This window comes from Stegodyphus dumicola, chromosome 1 (assembly GCF_044657685.1).
Source record: "Stegodyphus dumicola isolate Sdum_Otavi_A_Nest chromosome 1, ASM4465768v1".
NCBI lineage: Eukaryota > Metazoa > Arthropoda > Arachnida > Araneae > Eresidae > Stegodyphus > Stegodyphus dumicola.
In genome coordinates, this window is record NC_140768.1 from 171,942,583 (window position 1) to 171,956,073 (window position 13,491).

The 13,491-nt window shown below is 32.0% G+C and overlaps 1 protein-coding gene across 6 annotated transcripts in view; it reads right to left on the reverse strand.

Moving 5' to 3' along the window:
* LOC118184756 (neural-cadherin-like) overlaps positions 1-13,491 on the reverse strand; it is a 639,735-nt gene that overhangs the window by 29,499 nt on the left and 596,745 nt on the right. For all 6 annotated transcript variants that reach the window (XM_085823079.1, XM_085823083.1, XM_085823080.1 and 3 more), the window contains exons 17-19: positions 10,111-10,291; positions 9,811-9,977; positions 6,007-6,310 (exon numbers count right to left, since the gene is read on the reverse strand). In XM_085823079.1, the coding sequence (XP_085679205.1) occupies positions 6,007-6,310; positions 9,811-9,977; positions 10,111-10,291 (652 nt within the window). The remainder of the gene's footprint in view (positions 1-6,006; positions 6,311-9,810; positions 9,978-10,110; positions 10,292-13,491) is intronic.

Sequence of the window (13,491 nt, forward strand, 5' to 3'; positions counted from 1 at the left end):
AAAGCAAGATCTTGAAGCATCACATAAGTCGCAAATTATTTTTAAACAAAATACTTGTAAAAATTTAGAGGACTTTGTTGGAACGAAAACTGTTCAGGATTAACCGAAATACGCTGATTGGTCGACTTCGTGTCTTCAAGTAAGAAAATGGCTCAAAGACGTTTCCTTAGCGTCCTCCGGAATTTATGGGATTTCTTCAACCAAGGTGTTCAACGATGACTGCAGTCTCCATGGTGGACAAATATTAAAGACTTTCACAGGTTATGGGAATGAATAATTATATGAAGCAGCACAAAAATTTGCTATTGAAAAATATAACTCCGAATCGGGTGAGGGAGAAAGTCGTCAAACATCTCTCGCCGCATACCTTAGTTTTATACAAGAAGAAGCTCCATCTCTCGTCAGCTTTATCCAAGAGAAGGTAAGAGTGCCTAAGAATAAAAGAGAGAGAGAGAGAGCAAATCCCAAACCGGATTATTTATAGCCACTTTAGCCAGCTTTCTTTGACTCACAATCAAACTGGAACTCGACCTAAAAAGTGTGAGGATTTGCCTTCCCCAGATATGGTTTTCTAATTTCCAAATATGGTAAATGACAGAGTTTTTCTTTAACCAAATTTTCTTTCCATTCCTTCTTCAGCAGAGGGCTAATCTTAACAGAAATATAACGGTACTCGATTCTACAAATTCAGTGCTGTGGGATAAGGGATAATAGCTTGGCCTGCTGAAATTAACAAAATAAGCAGTAAGCAATTTTGGCTTCGAGTACTGATGAAGGGATAAAAAGGGAAGTAAAATAGTTATACTATTTCTTAATGATCTTTCTATCAGCAAATCCAGATTTACAGAATTCGGAATAACCACAGTATTTACGATATATATATATACACTGACTACCAATAAGTATTTGGACACCCGTGATAGAAAAGAAAAACTAACTTTATTCAAAATCAATACTTGTTAGAGCCTCCACGAGAGGTAATTACAGCGTGGAACCTCCGGGGCATACTTTCCACAAGTCTTTGTATGACAGCTAGTGGTATTTTCTTCTACTCGGCTTGGAGAAGACATAGAAGTTCCTTCACCGATATACACCGGCGGAGTCCGTGATGTACCTTAGGACCGCAAATATCGTCATTTGCATAGGTGTCCAAATACTTATTGGTAGTCAGCGTATAATTATAGAAAATAGAACAAACGATAAAAGACCTATGTGGTCAAAAACTTTGCGCATTGAGCTGCAAAATTTAGAAAAAAGTTAAAAGAAAATTCCTAGTTCGTACGCTAAAAAGCTGCTTAGATACTGTGGTTCCGTGAAAATATTAACATAAGTAAAATAAAGTGCAGTGAAATGTGTAATACAGATTAAATAAACAATATAAACCCTTGATTATTTACAAATAAAATTCAATACTAATTGTAAGCAATACGCTGATCAAAGTAAGGCATATTTTAAACATTAGAATTAACGTGCGACAAATGACTTAAGCAAAAATACAAAAACAAAGAAGCGGTAAATGGTAGATTAGCCCAATTCGAATCTCATTAAGGCTCTTCAGGGGAAATAATTTTAATGATTTTCGAATCCAGTTAACTCCATATCGCGTTTCGCCGAAACAGACATTTGAAACTGTATACGAAACACTTTTTATAAATTATTGGAAAAAACTTCGCCATTAACTTCAGTCTCAATTCTCTGTTCCAATTTCCCGACGCGTCCGCTTGAAGAAACACATTAAGGTGTAATAATAACTATAGATGGACTGGTAATGCCAATGTACAAAATAAAATAAATTTCGATTTGCTATTAGTCAAATATATATATATATATATATATATATATATATATATATATATATATGATATGGAATTAAGATGACAGCTCTTATGTACTTGGCTTAGTTATATAATCAAACAGAACCTGTTAAAAATATTCATTATGGAACTTTTGATGACCTCGCGCCTCTACAATAAGAATATCCATATATGTTCTTTTGAGGGATTAAATTCGAGCTTAAGAGTTATGTTTATTGATAAGGAACTAAAAAGAAAATTAGTTAGGAAAAAGATATCTCAAAGTTTCGAATTAATAGAATAACGAAATAATGCAAGAACCATAATTCAGGCGGATAATATTTGCCATTAATAATGTTTTTTATGGATTATAAAAGTAATATGAGTGTAATCAAAATTATTAAGTAGGTACACTATAAGTTACACTAATTAGATATATTTTTAAAAATGAAATAGAATTTTTAAGACCTGCATGTACTATTTTTAAAATTTAATTGGTCACACTGTATGCAACGTGCATTCATAATTTGAAAGAACAAACGATTAATTAAAAATTCCTACTTCTAAGATCGACAAAAGTCCTACAATTTCGGATTTATTAGAAAAGTTAAACTAAAGATATATTGCCACAAGACCAGCAGTACCTATGAGAATGTTTGTCAGGCCAAGTGGACATTTAATGCATGACGCAATGTACTGTGTCGCGGAAAATGAAAAACCTCGATATGACATTTTTAATATCAGTTATAAGATAATATTGTTCGGAGAAATAAATTCTTAATGCGTTATTTCTTTACATAAATACGGTAATTTCTGATCGATAAAATATCTTGTTACTCATACGCTTTCTTCATTAACAATGATCTTAGAGCAAAAATACGGCATTTGTAAAACAACCCATAAAAATGGAATTAAATTTTTCAGTTGTTTCCCGAAACTTCGTTGAAACATTTCTCGACATATTATCTGTAATTTTCGTAAAAAGTTTCGAAATAATCTCAAGCAAATAAGTGAGCTTCTTTTATTCTTAAAGATATATGGACTTTTATCTAAATCCAAAACTTTTTTAATGATTCTATGTGCTTTTTTTTTTCAAAGATTGTGCGAAACAACATCATTATATTCCACTAATAATTGTTAAATTAAACCCTAGATCAGGGAAGTTCGAAAATGATTTTCTTATAAAATAAGAAAAGAAGGTAAACCGTTAAGATAAGGATTTACATTTTAGTTTTACTTAAGTATCTTGTTCGTTTGGAGGTTTCACAAGAATAACTTAGTTGTGCATTTTTAAAAGAAAGTACAGATAATCTTCGTGCCAATTTAAGCTATGGCACTTGCCTCTACAATTTCTTTATAGTTGTGTAATACCATTTACGATTTTACTTTTCGTATCTTAAATATCTTATGAAAAAAATATTAAGTTAACTAAAGCTGCTAAATCTTATGTCTTTACATCATTGCACTCATATTTTTTGGCGGGGAAGGGGGGGGAGGCGGCAGAATTTTTATCTCTTTATTTTCATTCTATTTGGTCACTTTTAGTGAAATTTATGAACTATTCACAAAAGCCATATGTTCATACCATTATTTTTTAAACACCTTGGGGGGAATTCTTTTCAAGGCGTTCATTTTTCGATGTAAAAGGATATTTTTTCGAGACATAATTTCGTTCACTTTGCGATATATCTATGTTCGCGATAAATAAACGCTTTAGCTAATCAACGATGCATAAGACCTTTCATTTATCTTCAGTATTATAAAAGTGAGTAATTCAGTACAATGTACGTTTGTAAAGTCATTAGAATTTTTGGATGTCAAGAGACTGAAGAAATTCACAGTGCCCTCGCCGGGATTCGAACTCCGGACATCCCGAATATGCTTCGAAAGTGCTTCCAATCACAACACGAAGGCATGCGGAAAGGAGAAGAAAATACCGTATATACTCCCCCTTTTAAAGTGCGATTGGGAATACGGGGACCCAGTCGCCAAATCCTGGCGGTAACATTTTATAATCTACCATCTGTTACTTCCAGCATCATTTGCAGAGTCAATATAATTTTTCAATGTCAGAAAAATACGTTATCAGTTATCCCTTTAAAACGGCATATTACCTTGACTTCTTAAAAGTATTTTACAATAAATGTGACTTTACACCATGAGCGTCATAAATAAAATAAGTTTCTAACCCCTTGTAAGAAACTGGCTGTAGAAATTTTAATTCCGCTCTCAAGCTATCCTCTACATATAGAATAAAAATCTATTGATTGAGATGAAATTTTGTAATTACGTATAGATTGCAAGACTGTGTTTATATGTTTCTGTTTTGAATTTTGTTTAAAAGGTAAGATAATTTTTCAGTTTTTTTGATATTTGCCTTTTTATAAAATTTTATGTTAAAAAAGGAAATGCAGAAAAAAAAGCAGCTTTTAAAATTGAAAAAAAAATATTTGCATGATTTACATGATCATTTACATAATTAACATTTACTAACTTTTTAATTTTATACTTTGAGCTGCTAGACTGTTAAATTAACTGTTCAGAGAGCTAGTTTTCCCCGTCTGCTTTATTAAGCTCACATTTTCAGTCGGTCGAATACCTACCAGGTTTTGCCTCAGTTGAGACTAATCGTACGGAAAACTATCAAACTGAAAAACAAGACTGCTGTTTTTTACTACACTACTACAACAACTATGCTACAAAAGAACTATTTTCAACAGTTGTTACTTATTAATTTCTGAGAATAGTTATGGCTAAGCATGGCACTGTAGTTCTTACTCGAAAACGTCTATTCAAACCTCTTTCTTCCTCTTTACGTTAGATCTAACTTTTTTCTACCTGAGGATTGCCTAGTGAAATCTTTATAATTTTATGATTTTTTAAACTATTTATGGCTCGTTTAGGAGTTCATTAATGAATATAAATTTAAAAGTATAAATGCTGTATTTCAGTCACATTGTTGCATTGTAATCTTCCGTACATCTACAAAGAGATGCAGATACAAGCAAATTTCCAAAAGATAAGCAAACCAAGGACTCAGACTTGTACTAATAAGAATAGTTTAATTTTTAAGTTTTCGTGATGATCACTGAATTATATTTGGATTGGAAAGAAAGACGTCTGAGTGCATTTTAAATTGACTATGTGCCAGTGATAGGATACAGCATAGTTGTAATCAAAGCTCTTAATACTTTAATCCATAATTAAAATCTTAATTTCCACTTTAATCAATAGTTATGTCATATTTATTATTTGAAATGGTCAGATAATTCACTGTGTTAATACATATTTAAACAACAGATAAAACAAAATGCTCGTATTCTTTATTTTGAAATCTTCTAGAGATACTGATTTGATTGATTAATCCAAATGCTAGATTTTTGTATTTTTTAAAAAGCTCGTCGATAACAGGCAGAAACAGTTTGAGAAGCACTGGTCTACTTTTATGAATAGGAAATACCGAATTAAACTTTTAGAATAAAAATTTCCATTCTCTACCGAACATGCTAAACTGAAAATTGTGAAAAAGTGTTTTTTTAATTATTACATATTTACCAAATTGTTGCAAAAATATAGCCAGAAAATGTAAAGTAATACAGAATTTAAATATGATATTTGAAAGAATCTTTTTTGTCTTTTTTGAAGACGGCATTTTCAGAGTGCTTCGCTAGATTTATTTTACAGTTAAAATACAATTCGGATGAAAACAAAAGCGTCTATTTTAGACACACTTTCTTAACAAATGGTTCCCACGTTACTTTCAACTATAATAATAATTTATGATTGAATGATTTTAGCTTATGATATACTAAAATTAAAACTTGAGATAAAATTATCGCGATGATAACGAATGCAAAGCCAGTCACTTTTATTAATGTGAATGCTATTATTAATTTATTCGAATCAAATTGTATTTGTTTTCACGAATAGCTTAAACAGAATACGTTTTGACTGCTGTTAAAACTTTATCCATTCTCAATAAATAGAATAAATTTCATATACTTGGCATGAATGATTTTTGGTTCTTGCGTTAGAAAGTTATCAGGAAGAACAAAACATCAAATAGTTCCAACAGCTAATTTTTCATAATTTGAGCTTCTCCAGTTCAGTAACTTATTAATAGCGATCCAAAGTGGATTCACTTATTTGGAATGTTTAAGTAGTGATTTTTACAACTGTTTTTACCGATAATCGAAAAGGAGAAAGCACTCACCTTCTTGAAAGTCATTATCTACAACAGTCACACCGGGGCCAACGTATTGGACATCACCCCCAGCGATAACATTTTGCTTCTCAATCATCATCAACTGATGTTGTCCTTCATATTCTAGCAGCTCATTATATCTTCGGCCTCCACCGCCATCCAATGACATACTGGCCGTACTGCCATGTCTCAGAACTCTCACCGTGTGCCACTGGCCGTCGCTCACCTGAACGTTAGGAAGCCAGAGCTCGTGTTCGTCTGATGATCGAAGGTGGTTCAGGTTGAAACGGAGGCGAAGTTTCTTGTCTCGAATCTAAAAATGAAACACATCTTGTAGTTATTGAATGGTGTTTTCCTTTTCGCCTTTTCGAATACTGTAAAAACAGCACACTGTATTTTATACAAAAAAATGGGTGGATAGTATACGACATAGTACTATATTCTACAGCGATAAAGCATGCTGTGTAGTATTATATACGTCGCAAAGTATGAATTATATAAAGTACACTATTATATACGCTTTGTGTCTTGCATATGATATAAAAAACGGTGTATAAATAGCGTGCTATATTGTTTGCATTAGAAAACAGTATATAAACAATGTATTTTGTTACCTGCAATATAGAAACTCTGCATGAACAGTAGACCTGCATAGCACAAGTTTTTTACAGAGCAATCAGTTATATATTTTAACGCTTTCTACAGCAGTATACTCCAAGTAATATACTATCTTGTGCTATTTTCTATAACTATACAGTATAAATAATGTAGTATAGACAGAGTTTCGTTAAATATAATAAATAACCTAGAGTATGGTTAAAGGATCTGTAATGAAAACTTTATTTCGTTTTCTTTCTTTTGAGAATTTTTCACAGAAATTATTCAATTGATACTTTAAATCACACCATGCAATGAGCATTTCTGTTTCAGCAAGTTTATTTTAATACGCTTAGAGAAATTCTATGAGACCCAGATTAAGATAGATCTGAAGGAGAAAAAGAACTATTTTGAGATGGATTTCGCTACAGTTGAAGGATTATTATTATTAAGGGAACTTATTAGCGGATTATTATTAAGGGAACTTATTAGCGGATTATTATTAAGGGAACTTATTAGCGGAGCTAAAAACAACTCACTAAGGAATCAGTGATACATAATTATTTTTAACGACTTATTTATGAGTTTAGGTTAATTTCATTTGAAAAAAAATTTAAAAGCCATGAACTGTAGATCTTGCCAGATTTTTTTCCCTACCACGTGCTTTCTTCGTGGTGTTAATCGAAAGCACGCCCAGATAGCAATTAAAAGGTCCGGAGTTAGAATACCAAGAGGGTATTGCTCCTGTTTCCTTCTTCGATAAACCTAATAACTCTTAAAATTCACTGAAAGACGCCAGTGAATCACCATTGGGAATTTAGAAAGGATCCTACGTTCAATCATGTAAAGGTTCACTACAGCAAAACGGGTTAGAAATAAAAATGGTGTGACTTTTAAAGGTTTAAACACTTTGGTATTAATAATAACTGAACTGCTTAAAGAAAGCTGTATATTGAGAGCAAAATTTCGAAATCTTGAATTTTTTTTCCATCTGAGTCATTATAACGATATGAAAGATTTAGAATTCGAAAACCACGACATTTCTTTTCACACAAGTTTTAATATTTGTTTACATAAAACCCCCAAAACAGAAGCTTTCGCAATGTGATATAAACTATATACCTTCTTTCTCAGCAGTTATACAATTATAAAATGCATATTATTATATAAATAGTAAGCTAAGTAAAGAGAGTAAGCCCAGAAAAGTTATTGTTTAACTTTTAAAACATTTACATAAGTGCAAAAGAAAAGAGACATAATTTAATGAACAAGCTCTTGCCTATTTTTTAATGTTTACTATTTATTGCAAACGAGTTGGTGAAAAAATTTCGCAATGAAAGTATTCTTTAAAACATTTCTTTTTTTTGAAATCTACATATTTATTTTTAAGATCCATTTAATCATTCAATGAAATGTTTGCTCAGAAGTCATTTAACACTGTTTTCGTTGAATAGGAAGTTGGTGATATTAAATAATTAATGTGATATATAATTTCTTGTCAATGACATATGAAAGAGCTTCATTATTAGCTCACTAACAAATATGTTAAACCTCTTTTACGACAACGTATTATTCGTTTTTTTAAATGTTTAGATAATAACATGCTTTTCAAAGTTAGAAACAAGAGTTGTTGTTGTTGTTCTAACTGGTTAGTGATTAGGATAGACAAGATCCACGAGTTCAAGAATCGCCAATAAATCCAAAACGAAGGTAGGTCTTTTCAATAAGTAAATTAGTAAATGAGTCTTTTCAATAAGTTTTCAATCTTACAAGTCCCAAACAAGATGTTAAGGATCCATATCTACCATATCTTGAGATCTCATAGTCAGCATAAAGGGAGTGGGGTTTAGCTTTTCTAATTACCGAAGTAAACTTTCAATAACTCGACCTCTCACTGTAATAATTTCAGATTTGGAAATTCAAGGAATACAGGTTGTAGAGACATTAGATATTTTTTGGAAGCAGGCAAGATGGAAAATTAGCAAACGCCTTCGCCCGGAATCGAACCACGGACCTCTGCAATACCAGCCCAGCGTGCAGAACCACTAAACCATGAAGGCACGCTAGGAAGGCAGGAGAAATACCTTATATAATCCCCTTTTTAAAGGGCGACTGGGGTTTTTAGGGGACCCAATCGCCAAATCCTGGGTGAGGAGAATCATCATCTAACACCCTTTTAGTTCGGGCCCCACTGTAGAGACATTAAGTACTTTTTTGAAGCAGACGAGATGAAAAATTAGCGATCGCCTTCGCCGGGAATCGAACCACGGACCTCTGGAATACCGGCCCAGCGTGCAGAATCACTACACCACGAAGGCACGCTAGGAAGGCCGGAGAAATACCTTATAAGGTAAACTGGGGAGACAAGAGTAATTAAAAGAAGCATTGTTTACTTCGATTTGAATTCATTTCGAATCTGCTGTGTTACAGAATGGTTAATTTCTTTTTCTTCTTCTGTAACAAATGGTAAACATTAAGAATTCTTAATTGAAAACCGACCCAAAGCACAGCAACTGCGCCTCAGGTTTTCATTTGATAATTAATTTTAGGAACTTAAAGCAATGATTAAGCAGAAAGTTCCTTAATCATTGCTTTAAATTAATCATTCCTTAATCATAAAATTTAAATTAATCATTCCCAATCATTAATGATTAATTCCTTAATCATTGTTTTCTTTCCTTTTTCTTTAAACATTACTAGAGAAAAACTTTCTTTTCTTTGCTTACATACAGCCGTAGAAAGACTATTAGATTTTTTTGGGGCAGAAAGCAGGAAAATTTATCTGTGCTCATGACAGGATTAGAACCATAGGTCTTCGATTTATACATGCTAATTACTTACACTACGAAAACACGCGTAGTGGAATGCGATATATTCCTACATTTTCCTCGCTTAAATGGTGAATGGGATGAGATATGGCTGCCAGCTGTGATGAGTTGCTGTCCACCCTATTTTAGTTTAGGGCCTTTGTCAAGACTATTAAGAATTTTCGGAGCAAGAAATGCGAAAAACTGTCCGTATTGTTACCGGGTTTTGCATTATGAATTTTATAGTTAATAGATGAAAGTGTTAACCATTTACATCATGAGATATCTCATAAAAGAATGCAGTTAACTGTTTCTATTAGCGAATATAAAATGCCTCATCACTAAATAAAAAGTGTAAAAATTAGCAGTTATGCTTTCAGGATCACTGAACACAAAGCAGATTTCTTACCTCCAGGATACAATATTCACGACCATGCTTGCTGGTAGCTCTGAAAAGTTCGCCATGTTTCTGTCGAGTACGGAACTGAAGTTGGATATCTGTCTTATAAGGATCGGGCTCGAAGGACAAAGCATATTTAATGTAGCTGTTTTGCTGGAACATCTTCGATATCGTTTCTGAAATGTAAGACGACATCATTTACCTGATATTTAATCCAATGAAAAGTACGAAAGCTTACTGTTTGAACATACGAATGGATACTACCTCGAAGAATGAAATTCTTAATAGAGATTTTATAACTACCCTCACCTTTGTCGCAGCGAATTCCGAAATATCCTGGGTAACAAATGCATTTCGCAGAATTGTAAGTGCCCACGCATGTGCCATGTTCACAGTGTCTCGTGATGCTGTTGCTCTGGCAGGCATCTTCTGCAGGTTTGCAGCCTGGGCTACTTGCCGAACTACTGCCGGGATTGCCCAAGTCATACATCTACAATTAAATGTAATTATATTTTAATATTTTGGAAAACAATATATTAATAATGTTAAATATATAAATCTTATGACAAAACATGTCTTTCAACTAAGTAAAAAATACAACAGCAAAGTTTCTGCTTTACTATATTTTAGCTCTTTTAGTATTGCTATTAGTATTAGATTTAATATTAGCTACCAAAGAGGATCTTACGGTTGAAAGAATCAAAAACTTTCTTTCGAATACAATTTGGTTTTGTTTCCTTTATTTCTTCATTTGAATTTTTCTTTAGCATTAATTTTGTTTAAGCAATAAGCTCCAAATATTTTTATCAATGTATTTAGAAATTTTGCAATACACGTAGGCTACAGGAAAGAAATTTCAATACTGTTTCTTAAGAAGCATACGTCTCTTAATGGGGGAGGGAGAAACTAATAACAATACTGTTACAGATTTTGTATTTAGTTGGCTATTTTTAGTAGAACTGTAATTAAAATTGTTACTTATCCCCGTGCAATGCAGCGCGTGACGAGTTTTAAGAGAAAGCTACGCAGAAAAAGCAAAAATACAGGTGCACGCGCATTTAATAAATAGATATATTTAAATGAAATAACGCAATTGCGTGTTTGCTGTAACTGTAATTCTACTCTTTTGCTTTCCAGAAACCTCGAGAAATTACGAGAAGCTTCTCGCGACTGATTAAAAAGCTTACAGAAGCGGAAGAAAAACATCTCAGTTCAGTTGTTTAGATAACTGTTGTTGTTTACTGTAGCAAATTCGCGGTGAGATCGGATTATCCATCTCTGCACTTTGAATTGTGTTCAAGTTAACGTTTTAGTAGTTAAAATATAAATACTGTGTGATATTGTGATATTGTACGAATATCTGTGAGGACAAATTTCAACATCCTGTTTTATCTCTTGTGATAAGAATAAATTTTACTAACTTTTCATCAGACTTGTGCATTAAATCTATTACGAACCCGTACGCACGCAACAATACTTTCAAAGAAAAAAAGGCATGAAATTAGCTGAGCGTATTGCTATTATTAATATTTCTATCAGTTCTAATGGAATAAAAATGGAACGATGTCTCTGTGGAATGATAATATGTTAGCTTTTGTTTATCATCTTTGTCCATTTTTTGTAGATAAAAACAGTTGTGATTTTGTAAAACATCCGAAAGTTATTTCTTTATTTCTGTGAGGTGTATGAGAGGCAATCTGGAAAAGCTTAATAAAAACAAGAAATATTTTAGAAGTCATACTACATCTTTAGCAAAACCCTTACAGTAACTATACTTTTATAAAACGCAGCAGAAAGTGCGAAAATGATGCAGTAAGAAATCAGTTATTATGATGGAAAAAAATTGTAAATCTCTTTTTCCACCAATGATAAATTTAACAAGCTTAATTGAGCCTCTCTTTATAGTTCATCGGTCGCAATACATTAGGAATTACAAAGAAAGTATGTAGGAGAGAAATAAAATTATGCAAAAATCAATCTTAAGTTAGTGTTTGTTGTTACAGAAAACTACATTAACTATGAAAGAATCAGATAGCGTAGTATCACGAAATCGATATACTGTTTCATAAAACAAACTTCAGCGTTTACGTTCCCTTAATTTGTTTTTAAAGAAATGTATTTTGAAAGAAATTTAATAACAGCACATCATTGTAAAGGGAAATTAATATTCAAAACGGAATTTTTTGCCCAAACGGAATGTGTTTTGGGAAAAAAATTGCTTTTTTCCACAAAACGATACTCTGGTAGTTAGTCGATAAATATTTTCATTGTTGACCCTCTAAGGAAATTAACTAATGAGATATAATACTTGAATCTTAGGAAATCCTTCGAACAGATATAAAGAATAAATAAATATAGCAGTAGGATTTATTTAGTCGCTTTTGGGTAAATTCACACATTTCAAAAGAGGAATTACTACATAAATATGACACATATTTGTAAATTACAATGATAGATTTTTAATTTACTAGGAAAAGGAATGACAGCAATATCAACACATACGTACTTTCAAATATATAAAATTACTTTACTTAGTTAACAATATGACGATATAAGAAATACAAGGGAATGGAATTATACTATTTTGTTGATAGGGAGCTGGAAAAATTTCTTCCTTCAGGTGAAAAAAGCTATTGGATTTCCAAAATTGTTCATTGTAATGCTTAAAGATTTTATTAATTTTAATAATTAGTGTTAAAAAACAGCCTTCTTAAATTAATCCCACGTATTTTAAACTTACTATGCAACCAGAAAGGCTTAACAACGAAATGCAAAGAAGTAAATAACTTAAAATTGTCTTAAATTTTGGGAAGTTTTCTGGGAAAAAAGGAAATTTTACGTAATGTTAATCTCCTTTTTTTTTATAAACGAAATGTATTCTTAGTCCAAAGGGACAATTTACCCAGAAGGAACCTAGAGCCATCCAATTTTGAATGACGCAATCCTACAGCGAATATGGGCATCCGAAAGCCCAAATTTGGAATTTGTTTTATTATCTATCTCAAATATTGTAAAACTTTAACGAACTTTTGATTAACAAATTCAGCGATTTCAAAGAGAGGAATGGCAACACTGTACGGAAAAAAAAAACTTTTTTATCTCCAGCGCGCGAGACTGTGTATCGTAAATTCTAAAGATATGCTCATTTTAAAAAATAATTTGCGATATTACTGTTGAACTGAACTTTATTTTTTAAATGTGAAGAACATGATATTTAATAAATAAAGTTAACACACGGAACGTTAAAAAAACGCACCTTTGGGCGTAATGTAAAACCAGTGGGCTTTCAGATTTTTATGTACATATTTTAAAAATTTAAAAAATTTTATTTGTGCTGTTTAAAAACACATTCTTGATATGTGCTCTTTTTTAAGAGCTATTAACTCTAAAATTATCCGATTTGGTATCCAAATTTGAAAAAACTTAATTTGATAGTTTTTTTTCTTCTAAATTACCTGATCTTTTCCCGAGCAGTGATACCAAAACAATAATTAATCCAATAGCACTTACTACATGATAAATAACACAAAAAAAGTAAACTAATATACAAGTAAATTATACCGCTAAGTTTCGAAATATACAATCTTCCTTCGCAAGTATCGATCGGTGGTTAATTCCTAAGTCCTTAGGTCAACGTTACCATGACAACAGGAAAGATACTGTCTAATATGAATGGCTTACTTAATGCAA